Source organism: Psittacula echo, assembly GCF_963264785.1.
Source record: "Psittacula echo genome assembly, contig: SCAFFOLD_153, whole genome shotgun sequence".
In the NCBI taxonomy this organism is placed as follows: Eukaryota; Metazoa; Chordata; class Aves; order Psittaciformes; family Psittacidae; genus Psittacula; species Psittacula echo.
Genome location: NW_027664213.1, coordinates 4,964 through 28,197, shown reverse-complemented (window position 1 = coordinate 28,197; position 23,234 = coordinate 4,964). Strand labels below are relative to the sequence as shown.

General features: G+C 62.1%; 2 protein-coding genes and 1 pseudogene across 3 annotated transcripts in view; all 3 read right to left on the bottom strand.

Moving 5' to 3' along the window:
* The window catches only part of PRRC2A (proline rich coiled-coil 2A), a 19,794-nt gene extending 7,044 nt beyond the window's left edge, over positions 1-12,750 (bottom strand). Inside the window, exons 1-16 of the mRNA XM_080639882.1 lie at positions 12,582-12,750; positions 12,296-12,435; positions 12,033-12,207; positions 10,892-10,997; positions 10,138-10,210; positions 9,898-10,044; positions 8,057-8,175; positions 7,921-7,985; positions 6,726-6,865; positions 6,097-6,187; positions 5,022-5,205; positions 3,353-4,163; positions 2,734-2,906; positions 1,757-2,033; positions 864-1,078; positions 244-768 (exon numbers count right to left, since the gene is read on the bottom strand). Of these exons, the coding sequence (XP_080496008.1) occupies positions 244-768; positions 864-1,078; positions 1,757-2,033; positions 2,734-2,906; positions 3,353-4,163; positions 5,022-5,205; positions 6,097-6,187; positions 6,726-6,865; positions 7,921-7,985; positions 8,057-8,175; positions 9,898-10,044; positions 10,138-10,210; positions 10,892-10,997; positions 12,033-12,207; positions 12,296-12,401 (3,207 nt within the window). The 5' untranslated portion in view covers positions 12,402-12,435; positions 12,582-12,750. The remainder of the gene's footprint in view (positions 1-243; positions 769-863; positions 1,079-1,756; positions 2,034-2,733; positions 2,907-3,352; positions 4,164-5,021; positions 5,206-6,096; positions 6,188-6,725; positions 6,866-7,920; positions 7,986-8,056; positions 8,176-9,897; positions 10,045-10,137; positions 10,211-10,891; positions 10,998-12,032; positions 12,208-12,295; positions 12,436-12,581) is intronic.
* Positions 4,169-4,737, bottom strand: LOC308232650 (annotated as a pseudogene). The gene has a single exon. The product of its transcript is annotated as an uncharacterized misc_RNA (transcript).
* A 5,957-nt stretch (positions 12,751-18,707) lies between the features above and the next one.
* On the bottom strand, positions 18,708-21,847 carry LOC308232651 (tumor necrosis factor-like; the record flags this gene model as incomplete). Its single annotated transcript, XM_080639881.1, has 2 exons — positions 21,830-21,847; positions 18,708-19,180 (listed from the first exon to the last, which is right to left on the bottom strand). The coding sequence occupies exon 2, from the start codon at positions 19,125-19,127 to the stop codon at positions 18,708-18,710; it is 420 nt and encodes a 139-aa protein (XP_080496007.1). The 5' UTR covers positions 19,128-19,180; positions 21,830-21,847.
* Between the last annotated feature and the right edge of the window lie 1,387 nt (positions 21,848-23,234).

Below are 23,234 nucleotides of genomic sequence, written 5' to 3'. Positions count from 1 at the left end.
CCTCCCCCCGCCGCCCCTCCCCCCCCTCCCCCCGTAGCCCCCCCGGTACCCGCGGCCCCGCGAGAAGTACTCGCCCCTCCCCCCGCCGCCGCCGCGCGCGCGGCCCCTCCCCCCCCCCCGTGAACCCCGCCCCCCCCCGCCCCCCGTTGAGTTGGGGTTTGGGGGCGGGGTCGCCTTTGGCCGGGTGGGGGAGGGGCTCCTCGGCCCCTCCCCCCTTCCCTGCCCCCCCCTCCCCCCCCCCGCCCCCTCCTCCTTGGCCGGGGGCGGCTTCTTGATGGGCCCCGCGCGCCGCGGGGGGGGGAGGGGCTTGTCCTGGGCAGCGGGGGGAGGGGCGGCCCCGTCCTCGGCCGCGGGGGGAGGGGCGCGGCGGGGTGGGGGGCGGGGCCCCCAGCGGGTCTCGGTGCGCGCCCCTCCCCCACCCCCCCGCGGGGCCGCTTTGGGAGGGTCGTGGGGAGGAGGGGCGCGGGGGGGTCTCCGGGACCCCCCCCCCTCCCCCTCCCCCGCTCCAAGCATCCTTTGCCCCGCCCCCGTCCTGCTTGGAGGAGGAGGAGGAGGGGGAGGGGGGGGGCGCCTTTTGGGGGGGGGGGGGCGGTGGGAGGGGCGGCCCCTCCCCCCGCCTCGCTGTGGGGGGGCCAAGGTTGGGGTGGGGGGAGGGGAGCCGGGGGAGGCTCCTCGGGGGGGGAGGGGGGAGGGGCGAAACTGTCGGTGAAGGCGAAGGTGGGGGGAGGGGCGCCGGGGTCGCGCAGGCGGACGGGGGGGGTCTCGCTCCTGTGGGGGGAGGGGAGAGGGGAGCATTAATGGGAGGGGGAAGGGGCTCATTACCCCTCCCCCCCCCCCCCTTTTTTCGCCCCTCCCCCACTCACCTGAGCCCCTTCTCGTCGTCGTCGGGGGGGGGAGGGGCGGGCGGGGGGAGGGGGGGGTTGGGGGGGGGTGAAGGTCACGTCCGCCCCCCCCCACGGTCCCGCCTTGGGGTCGGCGCCGCCAGGGGGCGTCCCGCGGTCCCGCAGCGCCCCCAGGGGGCGCTCGAAGGGCTCCGAGGCGGAGCCGCCGCTGTCGGAGCGGTCCCGAGGGAGCAGCCCTGGGGGGGGGGGGGGGGGGAGGGGTTACACGGGGGGAGGGGCGCCCCAGAGAGCATCCCCCCCCCCCCCCCCCCCCCCCCCCCCCAGCGCTATGGGGCGAGATGGGGGTCAGGGGGACCCTCGTATAGGGGTTATGGGGGAGACAGAGTGGTTATGGGGCTGGGGTTGGTCACCGCAAGGAAGCTATGGGTCAGAGGCCCCCCCCACTGAACTACGGGTCCCTGCACCCAATCTATGGGGCTGGGGTTTCTCCTTAGAGCCAATCTATGGGGCTGGGGATGGGCCCTGGAGCCAATCTATGGGTCACAGACCCCCCAAACCCACCTATGGGTCCCTGCAGCCAATCCATGGGGCTGGGGATGGGCCCTGGAGCCCATCTATGGGGCTGGGATTAGTCCCTGCAGTAGATCTATGGGTCACAGACCCCCCAAACCCACCTATGGGTCCCTGCAGCCAATCTATGGGGCCACAGACCCCCCTCAATCACTACCACAGGGCTAAGACTGTGCCCTAAACACAACCTATGGGGCTGCGGACCCCCCAACCCACTTCAGAGATCCCCCCCAACACCCCCCTTAAACCCTATAGGGCCAGCCCCACATCTTATGGGGCAGAGCTATGGGCAATCCCCCCCTCCCCCCCCCAGCACAGCGCTATGGGGCAGAGCCCCCCCTTACCTGTGGGGTGGACGCCGGGGGGGTAGAAGTCGACGGCGGGGGGGGGCCCCCGGCCCTGCATCACCCGGGGGTCCATGTACGGGGGGGGGATCATGACCCAGCGGGGGTCGAAGTTCACGTGGGGCAGCGCCGTGGGGCGCCCCATAGATCCCGTGGGGAACAACTTGGGGGGCGCTGCTTGGGGGGGTGGGGAGGTGCCCCCCCCTCCCCCTCCCGCTGCCATGGGGGGGGGGCCGTGGTGCTGCTGCTGCCACTGCTGCTGCTTGAGGAGCTGCTCCTGTGAGGCGGGGGGGGGACAAAGGGGAGTTAGGGGGTGCCCCACACTTGGGGGGCAGCCCCATAGAAACCTATTGTGTGCCCCACACTTGGGGGGCAGCCCCACAGGCACCTATTGTGTGCCCCACACTTGGGGGGCAGCCCCATAGACACCCGTTCTGTGCCCCACACTTGGGGGGCAGCCCCATAGACACCCATTCTGTGCCCCACACTTGGGGGGCAGCCCCATAGACACCCATTCTGTGCCCCACACTTGGGGGGCAGCCCCCCACACACCTATTCTATGCCCCACACTTAGATGGCAACTCCATAGACACGTATTTATACATTTGAAAGGCTGCCCCATAGACACCCATTCCGTGCCCCACACTTAGGGGGCAGCCCCATAGACACCTATCTATACACTTCAGGGGCTGTCCCATAGACACCCATTCTGTGCCCCACACTTGGGGGGCAGCCCCATAGACACCCATTCTGTGCCCCACACTTGGGGGGCAGCCCCATAGACACCCATTCCGTGCCCCACACTTAGGGGGCAGCCCCATAGACACCTATCTATACACTTCAGGGGCTGCCCCATAGACACCCATTCCGTGCCCCACACTTAGGGGGCAGCCCCATCGCCATCCATTCCCTGCCCCCACCTCCCCTCCCACCCCATTCCCAGCCCCATCCCTGCCCCCCAAGTGCCCCTCCCCCACCTGCTGCTGCCGCTGGAAGCGGGGGGGCAGCGACTTCTGGTACTTGGGGTACGGGGGGGGCGGGGCCGGGGGGGGCGGGGCCCGGCCTTGGGGGGCGCCGCCCCCTCCTCCCCCCTCTCCTTTGGGGTCCCCCTTTAGGGGGGGGAGGGGCGGCTCCTCGGGGCGCGGCTCCGCTGTGGGGGGAGGGGGGGAGATGGGGGTCAGGCCATGGGGCTGCCCCATAACGGAATGGGAACCCCCCAGACCCCCATTGACCCCCATTGATCCCCACTGAGCCCCATTGACCCCACTGACCCCATTGATCCCCACTGACCCCACTGACCCCATTGATCCCCACTGAGCCCCATTGATCCCCATTGAGCCCATTGACCCCATTGATCCCCATTGAGCCCATTGAGCCCCACTGACCCCATTGATCCCCACTGAGCCCCATTGATCCCCATTGAGCCCCACTGACCCCATTGATCCCCATTGAGCCCCACTGACCCCATTGAGCCCCACTGAGCCCCATTGAGCCCCACTGACCCCCCCCCCAGCCCCCCAACCCCATTTGGCTGCCCCATATCTATGGGGTCCAACATGGCCTCCACCCCCCACAGCCCCCAGACCCCCCCCTTACCTGCGCCGCTCTGCCCTCCTTCCACTGCCCCACTGCTCTGCTCCTGCTCCTCCTCCTTCTTGTGGGGCTGCCCCATAGATGGGGGCAGCTGCCCCATAGCTGGTGGGGGCTCCATAGGTGGGTGTTGTCCCATTGTTGGATGCTGCCCCATAGACGTGGGATGCTGCTGCCCCATAGCAGAATGCTGCTGCCCCACAGATGCAAGGTGCTGCCCCACAGATGTAGGATGCTGCTGCCCCATAGATCCAGCATGCTGCTGCTGCCCCATATTGGCCTGCTGCTTCCCCCCAGACACAGGATGCTGCTGCCCCACAGGTCCAGAAGGCTGCTGCCCCATAGCAGGACGCTGCTGCTGCCCCACAGATCCAGGAAGCTGCTGCCCCATAGCAGGACGCTGCTGCTGCCCCACAGATCCAGGAGGCTGCTGCCCCATAGCAGGACGCTGCTGCTGCCCCACAGATCCAGGAGGCTGCTGCCCCATAGCAGGACGCTGCTGCTGCCCCATAGCCGCCGGGTGCTGCTGCTGCTCCATAGGGGGGGGCTGCTGCCCCATAGATCCAGGCGGCTGCTTCTGCCCCACAGGCGCAGGGGGGCGCTGTTGCTGCGGCGGCGCCGGCGGACCGTGGCCCGCCAGCCGCCAGGGGGCGCCGCTCCTCTCGTCCAGGCGCCGCAGCTTCTCGGCGCAGGCCGCTCTGCGCTGCTCCTCCTCTCGCTGCTCCTCGGCCTCGCGGCGCCGCCGGGCCCGAGCCACCGCGGCCGAGAGCAGGGAACAGGAGCGGCGGCGGCGCTGGCGCCAGGCCTCGTCCTCGTCCTGGGCACCGGGACCATGGGGAGGGCACGGAGAGAGCAGAGAGACCCATGGGGACCATAGAGACCCATAGAGACCCCATAGAGACCCATAGAGACCCATAGAGACCCATAGAGACCCCATAGAGACCCCATAGAGACCCATAGAGACCCATAGAGACCCATAGAGACCCATAGAGACCTCATAGAGACCCATAGAGACCCCATAGAGACCCATAGAGACCCATAGAGACCCATAGAGACCCATAGAGACCCCATAGAGACCCATAGAGACCCATAGAGACCCATAGAGACCCATAGAGACCTCATAGAGACCCATAGAGACCCCATAGAGACCCATAGAGACCCATAGAGACCCATAGAGACCTCATAGAGACCCATAGAGACCCCATAGAGACCCATAGAGACCCATAGAGACCCCATAGAGACCCATAGAGACCCCATAGAGACCCCATAGAGACCCATAGAGACCCATAGAGACCCATAGAGACCCCATAGAGACCCATAGAGACCCATAGAGACCCCATAGAGACCCATAGAGACCCATAGAGACCCATAGAGGACCCATAGAGACCCATAGAGACCCATAGAGCCCCATAGAGACCCATAGCTACGCTACAGAAACCACATAACCACCCTAAAGCGGTCCTAAAATGACCTTATTGCTAGCACATACGTAACCAATACCCCCCCATAGCCCCCCATAGCCCCCCATAGGCCCCCATAGCCCCCCATAGCCCCCCATAGCCCCCATAGCCCCCCATAGCCCCCCATAGCCCCCATAGCCCCCATAGCCCCCATAGCCCCCCATAGCCCCCCATAGCTGCCCCATAGCCCCCCATAGCTGCCCCATAGCACTCACCGGGAGCTCATTGGGCTGGGCCCAGCTGCCCCGGTTGGGGGGGGGCGGGGGAGGGGCCCGCACTTGGGGGGCAGGAGGGGGAGGGGCCGGCGGCTCCTTGGGCCCCTCGGGGGGGGACTTGGGGGGCGGCTCCTCCTGGGGGGGGGCCTTGGACTCACTGGAGGGGGGCGCCTCGGCCTCCTTCCTGTGGGGAGAGGGGGTTATGGGGCGCCCCATAGCGACGCGCAGGGGGGTTATGGGGCGCCCCATAGCGACGCGCAGGGGGGTTATGGGGCGCCCCATAGCGACGCACAGGGGGGTTATGGGGCGCCCCGTAGCGATGCACAGGGGGGTTATGGGGCGCCCCATAGCGACGCACAGGGGGGTTATGGGGCGCCCCATAGCACTGAGACACACTATGGGGTACTATGGGGCGCTGTGGGGCAGGGTGTGCAAGGGTTATAGAGCAGTAGAGGGCAGGCTGTGGGACACTATGGGGCAGGTGTGGGGCCCAATATGGGGCACTATGGGGCAGGGCTATGGGGCGCTATGGGGCAGGTGTGGGGCCCAACATGGGGTGCTATGGGGCAGGCCTATGGGGCGCTGTGGGGCAGGTGTGGGGCAGGTGTGGGGCTCACTGTGGGGCGCTACGGGGCAGGGCTATGGGGTGCTATGGGGCAGGTGTGGGGCCCAACATGGGGTGCTATGGGGCAGGCCTATGGGGCGCTATGGGGCAGGTGTGGGGCTCACTATGGGGCGCTATGGGGCAGGGCTATGGGGCGCTATGGGGCAGGTGTGGGGCTCACTATGGGGCGCTATGGGGCAGGCCTATGGGGCGCTATGGGGCAGGTGTGGGGCTCACTATGGGGCGCTATGGGGCAGGTGTGGGGCTCACTATGGGGCGCTATGGGGCAGGCCTATGGGACGCTATGGGGCAAGTGTGGGGCTCACTATGGGACGCTATGGGGCAGGTGTGGGGCTCACTATGGGGCGCTATGGGGCAGGCCTATGGGACGCTATGGGGCAAGTGTGGGGCTCACTATGGGGCGCTATGGGGCAGGGCTATGGGGCGCTATGGGGCAGGTGTGGGGCTCACCCCTCCTCCGCCCCCTCCTCATCCGAGTCCCTCCCGTCCTCCTCGTCGCTGAACTTGAGCTTCTCGGTGTAATCGACCTCCTCGTGCGCGCCTGGGGGGGAGCACCCAGAGCACCCATAGAGCCCAGAGCACCCATAGAGCCCAGAGCACCCATAGAGCCCAGAGCACCCATAGAGCCCAGAGCACCCAGAGCACCCATAGAGCCCAGAGCACCCATAGAGCCCAGAGCACCCAGAGCACCCATAGAGCCCAGAGCACCCATAGAGCCCAGAGCACCCATAGAGCCCAGAGAGCCCAGAGCACCCATAGAGCCCAGAGCACCCATAGAGCCCAGAGCACCCAGAGAGCCCAGAGCACCCAGAGAGCCCAGAGCACCCATCCACTCATTCCCCCATTGACCCCCACTGCTCCCATTCCCCCATTGCCCCCATTGCCCCCATTGCCCCCATTGCCCCCATTGCCCCCATTCCCCCATTGCCCCCATTGCCCCCATTACCCCATTGCCCCCATTCCCCCACTGCCCCCATTGCCCCCATTGCCCCCATTGCCCCCATTGCCCCCATTGCCCCCACTGCCCCCATTGCCCTCATTGACCCCCACTGCCCCGTCCCCCCCCGCCCCGTTGGTACCGGCCCAGCCCTCGTCGCTCTCCTGCTCCAGTTCATCGAACTCCCGCAGCTCATCCTGCCGCAGCACCGGCGGGCGCGACGGCGGCGCGGGGCCGCGAGGGGGCGCTGCGGGGCGCGGGCCGGGACCACCGCGAGGGAACCTGGGGGGGGAAGAGGAGAGAGACATGGGGACAGAGAGCCCCATAGAGACCAGTAGGGACCCATAGAGACCCGTAGGGACCCATAGAGCCCCATAGAGACCCGTAGGGACCCATAGAGACCCGTAGGGACCCATAGAGACCTCATAGAGACCCATAGAGACCCATAGAGACCCATAGAGACCCATAGAGACCTCATAGAGACCCATAGAGACCCATAGAGACCTCATAGAGACCCATAGAGACCCATAGAGACCTCATAGAGACCCCATAGAGACCCATAGAGCCCCATACAGACCCATAGAGACCCCATAGAGACCCCATAGAGACCCATAGAGACCCCATAGAGACCCATAGAGACCCCATAGAGCCCCATACAGACCCATAGAGACCCCATAGAGCCCCCATAGAGACCCATAGAGACCTCATAGAGACCCATAGAGACCTCATAGAGACCCATAGAGACCTCATAGAGACCCCATAGAGACCCATAGAGACCTCATAGAGACCTCATAGAGACCCCATAGAGCCCCCATAGAGACCCATAGAGCCCCATACAGACCCATAGAGACCCCATAGAGCCCCCATAGAGACCCATAGAGACCTCATAGAGACCTCATAGAGACCCATAGAGACCTCATAGAGACCCATAGAGACCCATAGAGACCTCATAGAGACCCCATAGAGACCCCATAGAGACCCATAGAGACCTCATAGAGACCCATAGAGACCCATAGAGACCCCATAGAGACCCCATAGAGACCTCATAGAGACCTCATAGAGACCCCATAGAGACCCATAGAGACCCCATAGAGACCTCACAGAGACCCCATAGAGACCCATAGGGACCCATAGAGACCCCATAGAGACCCATAGAGACCCATAGAGACCCCATAGAGCCCCATAGAGCCCCATAGAGCCCCCATAGAGCCCCCATAGAGACCTCATAGAGACCCATAGAGCCCCCATAGAGACCCCATAGAGCCCCATAGAGACCCCATAGAGACCCCATAGAGCCCCATAGAGCCCCCATAGAGGCCGCAGAGCCCCGCTCTCACCTGGGGGTATCCGGCAGCCTGTAGGGCCCATACGGGGGGGGGAAGGGCAGGTATGGGGGGCACATCTGGGGGGAGGGGGGGCAGGTTAATGGGGGGGCTCCGGTTATGCGCCCCCCCCCCCATGGTTTGTACTCACAAAGGGGGGCATCACCCCCCTGTAGGGGGGGAAATGGGGGGGCCCGGGGGGGGGCAGCCCCCCCCCATCCGGCGGCGGCTCCTCGGGGCCTCGGGTGCCGCCGTCCCGGCTCGGCCCCACTGCAATGGGGAACAATGGGGTCAGTGGGGGGCAATGGGGGAATGGGGGCAATGGGGGGCTATGGGGGGCTATGGGATCAATGGGGATCAATGGGGATCAATGGGGGCAATGGGGATCAATGGGGATCAATGGGGGCAATGGGGACCAATGGGGATCAATGGGGATCAATGGGGGCAATGGGGATCAATGGGGGCAAAGGGGATCAATGGGGATCAATGGGGATCAATGGGGACCAATGGGGATCAATGGGGATCAATGGGGGCAATGGGGGCAATGGGGATCAATGGGGGCAATGGGGATCAATGGGGGTCAATGGGGATCAATGGGGGCAGTGGGGGCAATGGGGATCAATGGGGGCAATGGGGATCAATGGGGATCAATGGGGATCAATGGGGGCAATGGGGATCAATGGGGATCAATGGGGGCAGTGGGGGCAATGGGGATCAATGGGGATCAATGGGGATCAATGGGGACCAATGGGGATCAATGGGGGCAATGGGGGCAGTGGGTTCCTGAGGGAATGCCCAGCATGGAGTCCAGGCTATGGGATGTGCATATTATGGGCTGCCCATCCTGGGTGTCTATTATGGGCTGCCCATCCTGGGTGTCTATTATGGGCTGCCCATCCTGGGTGTCTATTATGGGCTGCCCATCCTGGGTGTCTATTATGGGATGCCCATCCTGGGTGTCCATTATGGGCTGCCCATCCTGGGTGTCTATTATGGGCTGCCCATCCTGGGTGTCTATTATGGGCTGCCCATCCTGGGTGTCTATTATGGGCTGCCCATCCTGGGTGTCTATTATGGGCTGCCCATCCTGGGTGTCTATTATGGGCTGCCCATCCTGGGTGTCTATTATGGGCTGCCCATCCTGGGTGTCTATTATGGGATGCCCATCCTGGGTGTCTATTATGGGATGCCCATCCTGGGTGTCTATTATGGGATGCCCATCCTGGGTGTCTATTATGGGCTGCCCATCCTGGGTGTCTATTATGGGCTGCCCATCCTGGGTGTCTATTATGGGCTGCCCATCCTGGGTGTCTATTATGGGCTGCCCATCCTGGGTGTCCATTATGGGCTGCCCATCCTGGGTGTCCATTATGGGCTGCCCATCCTGGGTGTCTATTATGGGCTGCCCATCCTGGGTGTCTATTATGGGATGCCCATCCTGGGTGTCTATTATGGGCTGCCCATCCTGGGTGTCTATTATGGGCTGCCCATCCTGGGTGTCTATTATGGGCTGCCCATCCTGGGTGTCTATTATGGGCTGCCCATCCTGGCTGTCTATTATGGGATGCCCATCCTGGGTGTCTATTATGGGCTGCCCATCCTGGGTGTCTATTATGGGCTGCCCATCCTGGGTGTCTATTATGGGCTGCCCATCCTGGGTGTCTATTATGGGCTGCCCATCCTGGGTGTCTATTATGGGCTGCCCATCCTGGGTGTCCATTATGGGATGCCCATCCTGGGTGTCCATTATGGGCTGCCCATCCTGGGTGTCTATTATGGGCTGCCCATCCTGGGTGTCTATTATGGGCTGCCCATCCTGGGTGTCTATTATGGGCTGCCCATCCTGGGTGTCTATTATGGGCTGCCCATCCTGGGTGTCTATTATGGGCTGCCCATCCTGGGTGTCTATTATGGGATGCCCATCCTGGGTGTCCATTATGGGCTGCCCATCCTGGGTGTCTATTATGGGCTGGCGGCGCGGGGCTCACTCACCGGGGGGGCGGGGGCTCGGTGCGCGCCCACACCACGCGCCGGCACCGTCCCGCTCGCGGCCGCCCCTCTCCGGGTCTCCTCCCGCCCGCAGGGTGGGAAACTCCTCCCGGGAGAACCGGGCCGGCAGCGCCGCCGGCGCCCGGGAGCCTGCGGGTCACGTGGTCAGCGCCTCACGTGAGGCACGGGGAAAGGGGGCCGGGGTCATGTGATACGGGGGGGGGGGGGGGGGAGAGGACTCACCATCGGCTGGGGGTCCTTGGGTACCGCTGGCCTGAGCCCAGGACTTTGCCCCGCTTGCGGGCGGGGGGGGGGTCTATGGGGGGGAAATCGGGGTTAGGGGGGGATAAAGGGGGTCTATGGGGGTCAGGAAGGGGTTCGGGGGGGTCTATGGGGGGGAATGGGGGTCTATGGGGGGGTAAATGGGGTCTGTGGGGTCAGGAAGGGGTCTGGGGGGTCTATGGGAGCTTATGGGGGTAAAGGGGGTCTATAGGTGGCTCTATAGGGGGTTATGGGGGGCTAAAGGGGGTCTATGGGGGTCAGGGGGGGTCTATGGGGGGGAATGGGGGTCTATGGGGGGGTAAATGGGGTCTATGGGGTCAGGAAGGGGTCTGGGGGGTCTATGGGAGCTTATGGGGGTAAAGGGGGTCTATAGGTGGCTCTATAGGGGGTTATGGGGGGCTAAAGGGGGTCTATGGGGGTCAGGGGGGGTCTATGGGGGGGAATGGGGGTCTATGGGGGGATAAAGGGGGTCTATGGGGTCAGGAAGGGGTCTGGGGGGTCTATGGGAGCTTATGAGGGGTAAAAGGGGTCTATGGGGGTCAGAGAGGGGTTTGGGGGGTCTATGGGGGGGAAAAGGGGGTCAAGGGGGATGTTGGGGGTCCCAGGGGGCACTCAGGCCCCACAGGGGTGGTTTTGGGGTCCCCAAGTGGGATTTAAGGACCCTGGGGATGGATTTGGGGCTCCCCAAGGGGGATGTGGGGGTCCCGGTGCCCACCTCGGGGCTCGCTGCCCCCCCCTTCCCCTTCTGGCTGCCGGCCACAGGCGTCTGCGAATCCAGCGGCGACGGCGACAGCGGCGGGGGAGGTGCTGAGTGCTCGGAACTGCGCCGGGTTCCCATGGTTACCGCCCTTGGTTACCCCGCGCTGTTCCCGGCGCCTCCCACCCCTCCCGCCGCGCTCCGGAGCCGTCCCACGGCACCGGCGCTGGGGGGGGGGGGGGTGCTTGGAACAGCACCGGGTTACCTGCTTGGCTCCCATGGTTACGCTGAGCTGTTCCCGTCACCTCCCACCCCTCCCGCCGCGCTCCGGGGCCTGCTCCCCCCTCTGGAGCCATTCCACAGCCCCGGTGGGGGGGGGGGGGGTGTGCCAGGAACAGCACCGGGTTACCATGGTTACCCCCCTTAGTTACTGTGGTTACCCCGCGCTGTTCCCAGCAATTCCCACCCCCCCACAGCGCGCTCCACAGCCTGCTGGCCCCTCCAAAGCCATCCCAAGGCACCGGCGGTGGGAGGGGTGCCGGGAACAGCATCGGGTTACCCGGGTTACCCCCCTTGGTTACCATGGTTACCCAGCGCTGTTCCCCACCCCTCCCGCCACACTCCGGGGCCTGCTCGCCTCTCCGGAGCCATCCCACAGCACCGGTGGGGGGGGGGATGCTGAGAACAGCGACGGTTACCATGGTTACCACCCTTAGTTACCCCACGCTGTTCCTGCACCTGCCACCCCCCCACCGAGCTCCAGGGCTTGCTCACCCCTCCAGAGCACCAGAAGTGGGGGGGCTGGTGGAACAGCACCGGGTTACCCCCGTTGGTTACCATGGTTACCCCACGCTGTCCCCATCACCTCCCACCCCGTCCCACCGCACTCTGGGGCCTGCTCACCCCTCCAGAGCACCCGCAGTAGGGGGGTGCCGGGAACAGCAGCCGGTTACCGTGCTTACCCCCCCGGTTACCCAGGACACCCCGGCTATTCCCCGCACCTCCCACCCCCCCCTCCGCACGCCGGCCTGTTCACCCCTCCAGAGCACCCGCAGTGGGGGGGTGCCGGGAAGAGCGGCCGGTTACCATGGTTACCCCCCTTGGTTACCCCCCCGGTTCCCCCGGTGACCGGCGGCCGCTCCCCCCCCCCCCCGCTCACCTCCGGGGCTCGGCGGGCTCCTGCCTGCTCGCCCATCCCGTCCCGTCCCGGGGCACCAGCGCCACGTTGGGGTCGTTGCCTTTGTTCTCGGCCTTCAGGCTGGGCAGGTTGGCGGGGGGGGGCATGCGCCGGGCCGCCACCTTCCCCAGGCTCTGCAACCCATGGCGGGGACCGGCTGCAACGGAGGGCAGCGGGGCTCAACGGGAGCCCGGACACCCCCCCCCCCCCGGGCTCAATGCATCCGGTTAACCCGGCTCCGTTACCGGCGGCCCTCGGGGTGTCCAGCGCCCGGCCGCGGTAGCTCTCACAGAGGCTGAGGCAGGCGTAGCGCCGGCCCTCCCTGCCCCGCGCCGCCGGGCGATCGCTCATCGCGCTGCCAACGCATCGGCCCCGCCGGCTGCTCCTGCACCGGGAGGGAGGAAGCGGCTTCAAACCGGCGCCATCTTGAAACAAGGGGGGGGGGGGGGTGTGCATCCGTTACCGGACGCAAGATGGCGGCGGAAAGGCCCGCAGCGCCATGGCGGGCCGCCATCCGCCGCCCATACGCACCGGTCCGCCGCGGGCGGGCGCTGCTGAGCGGGGATGCGGGGTCAGCGGGCGCGGATGGGGCCGATGGGGCGCGGATGGAGGCGGATGCACCGGGACCCCCCCCCCGCTTCACCCCGGGGCCTTCCCGCCCCTGCCCTCCGCCACTTCCGGCTCCTTCCTGCGAGGCTCAACGGCCCCATTGGCCGGCGCCAGAACGAGGCGCGGGCGCGCCCGCGGCGGGCGCGCCCATCGAGGAGGTGGAAGGGGGGGGGATCCCGCTGCACCCCCACGCCTCGCAGTGGGTATGGAGCGGTCCGCAAAGCCCCGCCCACCCCGCGGCGCTCGGCCAATCAGAGCGCGGAGGCGCCAAAGGGGGCGGGAAGAGCCGCGTTGCCGTGGCAACGGGGACCCGCCCGCCGCCAGAGCGCCCCCGTGCGGTCGCCATGGCAACAGCGGCTGCCGCGGCAACGAGGCCCGGGACAACACACCCCCCCCCCCCCCCCCCCCCCCCCCCATCCCCGTTGCTATGGCAACCGGTGGGCGGGGGGGCAAAGGAGCAGCTATAGGGGGCGGCTCTATGGGGGGCGGCTCTATGGGGCGGCTCTATGGGGCGGCTCTATAGGGCGGCTCTATGGGGCGGCTCTATGGGGTGCGGCTCTATGGGGCGGCTCTATGGGGGGCGGCTCTATGGGGCGGCTCTATGGGGCGGCTCTATGGGGGGCGGCTCTATAGGGCGGCTCTATGGGGCGGCTCTATAGGGCGGCTCTATGGGGGGCGGCTCTATAGGGGGCGGCTCTATGGGGCGGCTCTATGGGGCGGCTCTATAGGGCGGCTCTATGGGGGGCGGCTCTATAGGGGGCGGCTCTATGGGGCGGCTCTATGGGGCGGCTCTATGGGGCGGCTCTATGGGGGGCGGCTCTATGGGGCGGCTCTATGGGGGGCGGCTCTATGGGGCGGCTCTATGGGGCGGCTCTATGGGGCGGCTCTATAGGACGGCTCTATGGGGGGCGGCTCTATGGGGTGCGGCTCTATGGGGCGGCTCTATGGGGGGCGGCTCTATAGGGGGCGGCTCTATAGGGGGCGGCTCTATAGGGCGGCTCTATGGGGCGGCTCTATAGGGCGGCTCTATGGGGGGCGGCTCTATAGGGGGCGGCTCTATGGGGCGGCTCTATAGGGCGGCTCTATGGGGCGGCTCTATGGGGCGGCTCTATAGGGGGCGGCTCTATGGGGGGCGGCTCTATGGGGGGCGGCTCTATGGGGCGGCTCTATGGGGCGGCTCTATGGGGGGCGGCTCTATGGGGCGGCTCTATAGGGGGCGGCTCTATGGGGGGCGGCTCTATGGGGGGCGGCTCTATAGGGCGGCTCTATGGGGCGGCTCTATGGGGGGCGGCTCTATGGGGGGCGGCTCTATAGGGCGGCTCTATAGGGGGCGGCTCTATGGGGCGGCTCTATGGGGCGGCTCTATAGGGGGCGGCTCTATGGGGCGGCTCTATGGGGCGGGTCAATGGGGCGGCTCTATGGGGCGGCTCTATGGGGCGGCTCTATGGGGCGGCTCTATAGGGCGGCTCTATGGGGGGCGGCTCTATGGGGCGGCTCTATGGGGGGCGGCTCTATGGGGCGGCTCTATGGGGCGGCTCTATGGGGGGCGGCTCTATGGGGGGCGGCTCTATGGGGCGGCTCTATGGGGCGGCTCTATAGGGGGCGGCTCTATGGGGCGGCTCTATGGGGGGCGGCTCTATAGGGGGCGGCTCTATGGGGCGGCTCTATGGGGCGGCTCTATGGGGGGCGGCTCTATGGGGCGGCTCTATAGGGGGCGGCTCTATAGGGGGCGGCTCTATGGGGCGGCTCTATAGGGGGCGGCTCTATGGGGCGGCTCTATGGGGCGGCTCTATAGGGGGCGGCTCTATGGGGGGCGGCTCTATGGGGGGCGGCTCTATAGGGGGCGGCTCTATGGGGCGGCTCTATGGGGCGGCTCTATAGGGGGCGGCTCTATGGGGCGGCTCTATGGGGCGGCTCTATGGGGCGGCTCTATGGGGGGCGGCTCTATGGGGGGCGGCTCTATACGGCGGCTCTATGGGGGGCGGCTCTATGGGGCGGCTCTATGGGGCGGCTCTATGGGGGGCGGCTCTATGGGGCGGCTCTATGGGGGGCGGCTCTATGGGGGGCGGCTCTATGGGGCGGCTCTATGGGGCGGCTCTATGGGGGGCGGCTCTATGGGGGGCGGCTCTATGGGGCGGCTCTATGGGGCGGCTCTATAGGGGGCGGCTCTATGGGGGGCGGCTCTATGGGGGGCGGCTCTATGGGGCGGCTCTATGGGGCGGCTCTATGGGGGGCGGCTCTATGGGGGGCGGCTCTATGGGGCGGCTCTATGGGGGGCGGCTCTATGGGGGGCGGCTCTATGGGGCGGCTCTATGGGGCGGCTCTATGGGGGGCGGCTCTATGGGGCGGCTCTATGGGGGGCGGCTCTATGGGGCGGCTCTATGGGGCGGCTCTATGGGGCGGCTCTATGGGGGGCGGCTCTATGGGGCGGCTCTATGGGGGGCGGCTCTATGGGGCGGCTCTATGGGGCGGCTCTATGGGGCGGCTCTATGGGGGGCGGCTCTATGGGGCGGCTTTATGGGGCGGCTCTATGGGGCGGCTCTATAGGACGGCTCTATGGGGTGCGGCTCTATGGGGGGCGCCTCTATAGGGGGCGGCTCTATAGGGGGCGGCTCTATGGGGCGGCTCTATGGGGGGCGGCTCTATGGGGCGGCTCTATGGGGGGCGGCTCTATGGGGCGGCTCTATAGGGGGCGGCTCTATGGGGGGCGGCTCTATGGGGGGCGGCTCTATGGGGTGCGGCTCTATGGGGCGGCTCTATGGGGGGCGGCTCTATGGGGGGCGGCTCTATGGGGCGGCTCTATGGGGCGGCTCTATGGGGGGCGGCTCTATGGGGGGCGGCTCTATAGGGGGCGGCTCTATGGGGCGGCTCTATGGGGCGGCTCTATAGGGGGCGGCTCTATGGGGCGGCTCTATGGGGGGCGGCTCTATAGGGGGCGGCTCTATAGGGCGGCTCTATGGGGCGGCTCTATAGGGGGCGGCTCTATGGGGGGCGGCTCTATGGGGCGGCTCTATAGGGGGCGGCTCTATAGGGCGGCTCTATGGGGCGGCTCTATAGGGGGCGGCTCTATGGGGGGCGGCTCTATGGGGGGCGGCTCTATGGGGGGCGGCTCTATGGGGCGGCTCTATGGGGCGGCTCTATGGGGGGCGGCTCTATGGGGGGCGGCTCTATGGGGGGCGGCTCTATGGGGCGGCTCTATGGGGCGGCTCTATGGGGGGCGGCTCTATGGGGGGCGGCTCTATAGGGGGCGGCTCTATGGGGCGGCTCTATGGGGCGGCTCTATAGGGGGCGGCTCTATGGGGCGGCTCTATGGGGGGCGGCTCTATAGGGGGCGGCTCTATAGGGCGGCTCTATGGGGCGGCTCTATAGGGGGCGGCTCTATGGGGGGCGGCTCTATGGGGCGGCTCTATAGGGGGCGGCTCTATAGGGCGGCTCTATGGGGCGGCTCTATAGGGGGCGGCTCTATGGGGGGCGGCTCTATGGGGGGCGGCTCTATGGGGGGCGGCTCTATGGGGTGCGGCTCTATGGGGCGGCTCTATGGGGGGCGGCTCTATGGGGGGCGGCTCTATGGGGCGGCTCTATGGGGCGGCTCTATGGGGGGCGGCTCTATGGGGGGCGGCTCTATAGGGGGCGGCTCTATGGGGCGGCTCTATGGGGCGGCTCTATAGGGGGCGGCTCTATGGGGCGGCTCTATGGGGGGCGGCTCTATAGGGGGCGGCTCTATAGGGCGGCTCTATGGGGCGGCTCTATAGGGGGCGGCTCTATGGGGGGCGGCTCTATGGGGCGGCTCTATAGGGGGCGGCTCTATAGGGCGGCTCTATGGGGCGGCTCTATAGGGGGCGGCTCTATGGGGGGCGGCTCTATGGGGGGCGGCTCTATGGGGGGCGGCTCTATGGGGCGGCTCTATGGGGCGGCTCTATGGGGGGCGGCTCTATGGGGGGCGGCTCTATAGGGGGCGGCTCTATGGGGCGGCTCTATGGGGCGGCTCTATGGGGCGGCTCTATGGGGCGGGTCAATGGGGCCGCGGGTTCCCGCCCCCCACAAGCGGCCCTCGGCAGTTTCCAGCCTCAGTTTATTGCGGGTCCCGGCGCCGCTGACGTCACCAGCCCGACCCCCGCGGTGCCGCCCCCCAAGCCCCATAAATACATAAATAGGTCAATAAATACCGGCCCCCGCGGCCCTGCTGGGAGCCCCCATTGACCCCATTGATCCCCATTGATCCCCATTGACCCCATTGACCCCATTGATCCCCATTGACACCCATTGACCCCATTGATCCCCATTGACCCCATTGACACCCATTGACCCCATTGACCCCCATTGACCCCATTGATCCCCATTGATCCCCATTGATCCCCATTGACACCCATTGACACCCATTGACCCCATTGACCCCATTGATCCCCATTGATCCCCATTGACCCCATTGACCCCCATTGACCCCATTGATCCCCATTGACCCCCATTGACCCCATTGATCCCCATTGACCCCATTGATCCCTATTGATCCCCATTGATCCTCATTGATCCCATTGATCCCCATTGATCCCCATTGACCCCATTGACCCCATTGACCCCCATTGACCCCATTGATCCCCATTGACCCCATTGACCCCCATTGACACCCATTGACCCCATTGATCCCCATTGATCCCCATTGACCCCATTGACCCCCATTGACACCCATTGACCCCATTGATCCCCATTGATCCCCATTGACACCCATTGACACCCATTGACCCCATTGACCCCATTGATCCCCATTGATCCCCATTGACCCCATTGACCCCCATTGACCCCATTGATCCCCATTGACCCCCATTGACCCCATTGATCCCCATTGACCCCATTGATCCCTATTGATCCCCATTGATCCTCATTGATCCCATTGATCCCCATTGATCCCCATTGACCCCATTGACCCCATTGACCCCCATTGACCCCATTGATCCCCATTGACCCCATTGACCCCCATTGACACCCATTGACCCCATTGATCCCCATTGATCCCCATTGACCCCATTGACCCCCATTGACACCCATTGACCCCATTGATCCCCATTGATCCCCATTGACACCCATTGACACCCATTGACCCCATTGACCCCATTGATCCCCATTGATCCCCATTGACCCCATTGACCCCCATTGACCCCATTGATCCCCATTGACCCCCATTGACCCCATTGATCCCCATTGACCCCATTGATCCCTATTGATCCCCATTGATCCTCATTGATCCCATTGATCCCCATTGATCCCCATTGACCCCATTGACCCCATTGACCCCCATTGACCCCATTGATCCCCATTGACCCCATTGACCCCATTGACCCCCATTGACCCCATTGATCCCCATTGACCCCATTGATCCCTATTGATCCCCATTGATCCTCATTGATCCCATTGATCCCCATTGATCCCCATTGACCCCCATTGATCCCCATTGATCCCTATTGATCCCCATTGACCCCATTGATCCCTATTGATCCCCATTGATCCCCATTGATCCCCATTGATCCCATTGATCCCTATTGATCCCCATTGATCCCTATTGATCCCCATTGATCCCCATTGATCCCATTGAGCCCCATTGATCCTCATTGATCCCATTGATCCCCATTGATCCCCATTGATCCCCATTGACCTCGTTGATCCCTATTGATCCCATTGATCCCTATTGATCCCCATTGATCCCCATTGATCCCCATTGATCCCCATTGATCCCATTGATCTCCATTGATCCTCATTGATTCCATTAATCCCCATTGATCCCCATTGACCCCATTGATCCCTATTGATCCCCATTGATCCCTATTGATCCCCATTGATCCCCATTGATCCCCATTGACCCCATTGATCCCTATTGATCCCATTGATCCCCATTGATCCCCATTGATCCCCATTGATCCCCATTGATCCCCATTGACCCCATTGATCCCTATTGATCCCCATTGACCCCCATTGATCTCTATTGCTCCGTATTGATCTCTATTGCTCCCCATTGATCCCCTTGCTCCCCCGCGGTCCCTCCGCGCCCTGCCCCCCTCAGTCCACCCCCACCACCCCGAAATACGCCCTCCCCCCCCCGTGCAGGTCCAGGAACCTCCCGGCCGTGGCCGTGGCCGCCACTTGGTCCCCGCGGCGGAGCTGGAACACGGCGCCCTGGTACAGGGACTCGAACCAGGGCCCGTCGCCATGGCAACGGCGGCGCCGGGGATGCTGCCCGTCGCCGCGGCAACGGCGGCGGGCGGCGGCGCACACGGAGCGCACGGCCGTGAGCAGGGGCACGTCCCTGGGGTACTCCTGCGAGTAGCGGGACACGGCCAAGCGGAGCAGCGCGGGGGGAGCCCCGGCCGGCGCCGAGCAGCCCCCCCCGCCCTGGAAGGAGGCGGCCGCGTAGACGAAGTAGAGCCCGTCCCGAGGGACCACCAGGCGGTTGCCGTGGAGACGGACCCCGTTGCGCATCTGCGCAGGCGCGACGTCGGCGGCCCATTGGAGGGAGGGCGAGGAGGAGGAGGCTGCGGGGGGGGGAAGGGGAGGGATGGAGGCGGGGCCGGCACGGCCCGTATCCGTATCCATATCCCATGTCCATATCCATATCCCATGTCCATATCCATATCCCATGTCCATATCCCTATCCCATGTCCATATCCCTATCCATATGCCATATCCATATCCCTATCCGTATGCCATATCCATATCCCTATCCGTATGCCATATCCATATCCCTATCCGTATGCCATATCCATATCCCTATCCGTATGCCATATCCATATCCCTATCCGTATCCCATGTCCATATCCCTATCCATATGCCATATCCATATCCCTATCCGTATGCCATATCCATATCCCTATCCGTATGCCATATCCATATCCCTATCCATATCCCATGTCCATATCCCTATCCATATGCCATATCCATATCCCTATCCGTATGCCATATCCATATCCCTATCCGTATGCCATATCCATATCCCTATCCATACCCCATATCCATATCCCTATCCATATGCCATATCCATATCCCTATCCGTATGCCATATCCATATCCCTATCCATACCCCATATCCATATTCCTATCCATATGCCATATTCATATCCCTATCCGTATCCATATCCCATGTCCATATCCCTATCCATATGCCATATTCATATCCCTATCCGTATGCCATATCCATATCCCTATCCATACCCCATATCCATATCCCTATCCATATGCCATATTCATATCCCTATCCGTATCCATATCCCATGTCCATATCCATATCCCATGTCCATATCCCTATCCATATGCCATATTCATATCCCTATCCGTATGCCATATCCATATCCCTATCTATACCCCATATCCATATCCCTATCCATATGCCATATTCATATCCCTATCCATACCCCATATCCATATCCCTATCCATATTCCATGTCCATATGCATATCCCATGTCCATATCCATATCCCATGTCCATATCCATATCCCATATCCATATCCCTATCCATATGCCATATTCATATCCCTATCCATATGCCATATCCGTATCCCTATCCATATTCCATGTCCATATGCATATCTCATGTCCATATCCATATCCCATGTCCATATCCATATCCCATATCCATGTCCCTATCCGTATCCCATGTCCATATCCATATCCCATATCCATATCCCTATCCATATCCCATATCCATATCCCTATCCGTATCCCACGTCCATATCCATATCCTATGTCCGTATCCATATCCCATATCCCCATCCATATCCCATGTCCATATCCATATCCCATATCCCTATCCATATCCTATGTCCGTATCCATATCCCATGTCCCCATCCATATCCCATGTCCATATCCATATCCCGTATCCGTATCCATATCCTGTATCCGTATCCATATCCCGTGTTCGTACCCATATCCCATGTCCGTATCCATATCCCATGTCCCCATCCATATCCCATGTCCATATGCCATGTATCCAACATATCCATATCCCACGTCCGTATCCCGTGTATCCCATCTATCCATATCCGTATCCCGTGTATCCCATCTGTCCATATCCGTATCCTGGGTATCCCATCTATCCATATCCCATACCCCTATCCCGTGTATCCCATCTATCCATATCCCACATCCGTATCCCGTGCATCCCATCTATCCATATCCGTATCCCGTGTATCCCATCTATCCATATCCGTATCCTGGGTATCCCATCTGTCCATATCCACATCCTATACCTGTATCCCATGTGTTCCATCTATCCATATCCATACCCTATATCCATACCCCATACATCCCATCTATCCATATCCATGTTGCACATCCCATATCCCGGGTATCTTATCTATGCGTATCCATATCCAATATCAGGATCCTGTAGATCCCGTATATCCATATCCGTGTTCTGGATCTGGATCTAATACATCCAAGCTATCCATGCCCATATCCCATGTCTGTATTCCACATATCCCATCTATTCATATCCATATCCCACATCCGTATCCCGTATATCGCATCTGTCCATACCCATATTCCATATCCATATCCTGTATATCCCATCTATTCATACCCATATTCCATATCCATATCCTGTATATCCCATCTGTCCATACCCATATTCCATATCCATATCCTGTATATCCCATCTATTCATACCCATATTCCATATCCATATCCTGTATATCCCATCTGTCCATACCCATATTCCATATCCATAACCCGTATATCCCATCTATCCATATCCATATTCCATATCCATATCCCATATATCCCATCAGTCCATACCCATATTCCATATCCATATCCCATATATCCCATCAGTCCATACCCATATTCCATATCCATATCCCATATATCCCATCTGTCCATACCCATATTCCATATCCCTATCCCGTATATCCCATCTGTCCATACCCATATTCCATATCCATATCCCGTATATCCCATCTGTCCATATTCTATATCCATATCCTGTATATCCCATCTATCCATACCCACATTCCATCTCTGTATCCCATATGTCTCATCTATTCATATGCATATCTCCTATCCATATCCGCTATATCCCATATCCCATATATCCATGCCCCATACCCCATACCCCATACCCGTATCCCATATATCCCATATATCCCATATATTCCCTATATCCCGTATCCCCCCATTGGCACTCACCCACAACATGAGCAGCAGGTTTGTCCCCATAGGGGTCATGCAGCAGCTTTGGTCCCGCTGCAAGGATAAAGGGAATATGGGAATGGGATGTGGGATATGGGGTATGGGGTATGGGATATGGGATATGGGGTATGGGGTATGGGATATGGGGTATGGGATATGGGATATGGGATATGGGGTATGGGGTATGGGGTATGGGGTATGGGATATGGGGTATGGGGTATGGGGTATGGGATATGGGGTATGGGATATGGGATATGGGATATGGGGTATGGGATATGGGATATGGGGTATGGGATATGGGATATGGGATATGGGGTATGGGGTATGGGGTATGGGATATGGGATATGGGGTATGGGGTATGGGATATGGGGTATGGGATATGGGGTATGGGGTATGGGATATGGGGTATGGGGTATGGGGTATGGGATATGGGATATGGGGTATGGGATATGGGATATGGGATATGGGGTATGGGGTATGGGGTATGGGATATGGGATATGGGGTATGGGATATGGGATATGGGATATGGGATATGGGGTATGGGATATGGGATATGGGGTATGGGATATGGGATATGGGATATGGGGTATGGGGTATGGGGTATGGGATATGGGATATGGGGTATGGGATATGGGATATGGGATATGGGGTATGGGGTATGGGATATGGGGTATGGGATATGGGGTATGGGGTATGGGGTATGGGGTATGGGGTATGGGGTATGGGGTATGGGGTATGGGATATGGGGTATGGGATATGGGATATGGGGTATGGGATATGGGGTATGGGATATGGGGTATGGGATATGGGGTATGGGATATGGGATATGGGGTATGGGATATGGGGTATGGGGTATGGGGTATGGGATATGGGGTATGGGATATGGGATATGGGGTATGGGATATGGGATATGGGGTATGGGATATGGGGTATGGGATATGGGGTATGGGATATGGGGTATGGGATATGGGATATGGGATATGGGATATGGGATATGGGGTATGGGGTATGGGATATGGGGTATGGGATATGGGATATGGGGTATGGGATATGGGGTATGGGGTATGGGGTATGGGATATGGGATATGGGGTATGGGATATGGGATATGGGATATGGGATATGGGGTATGGGATATGGGATATGGGGTATGGGATATGGGATATGGGATATGGGGTATGGGGTATGGGGTATGGGATATGGGATATGGGGTATGGGATATGGGATATGGGATATGGGGTATGGGGTATGGGATATGGGGTATGGGATATGGGGTATGGGGTATGGGGTATGGGGTATGGGGTATGGGGTATGGGGTATGGGGTATGGGATATGGGGTATGGGATATGGGATATGGGGTATGGGATATGGGGTATGGGATATGGGGTATGGGATATGGGGT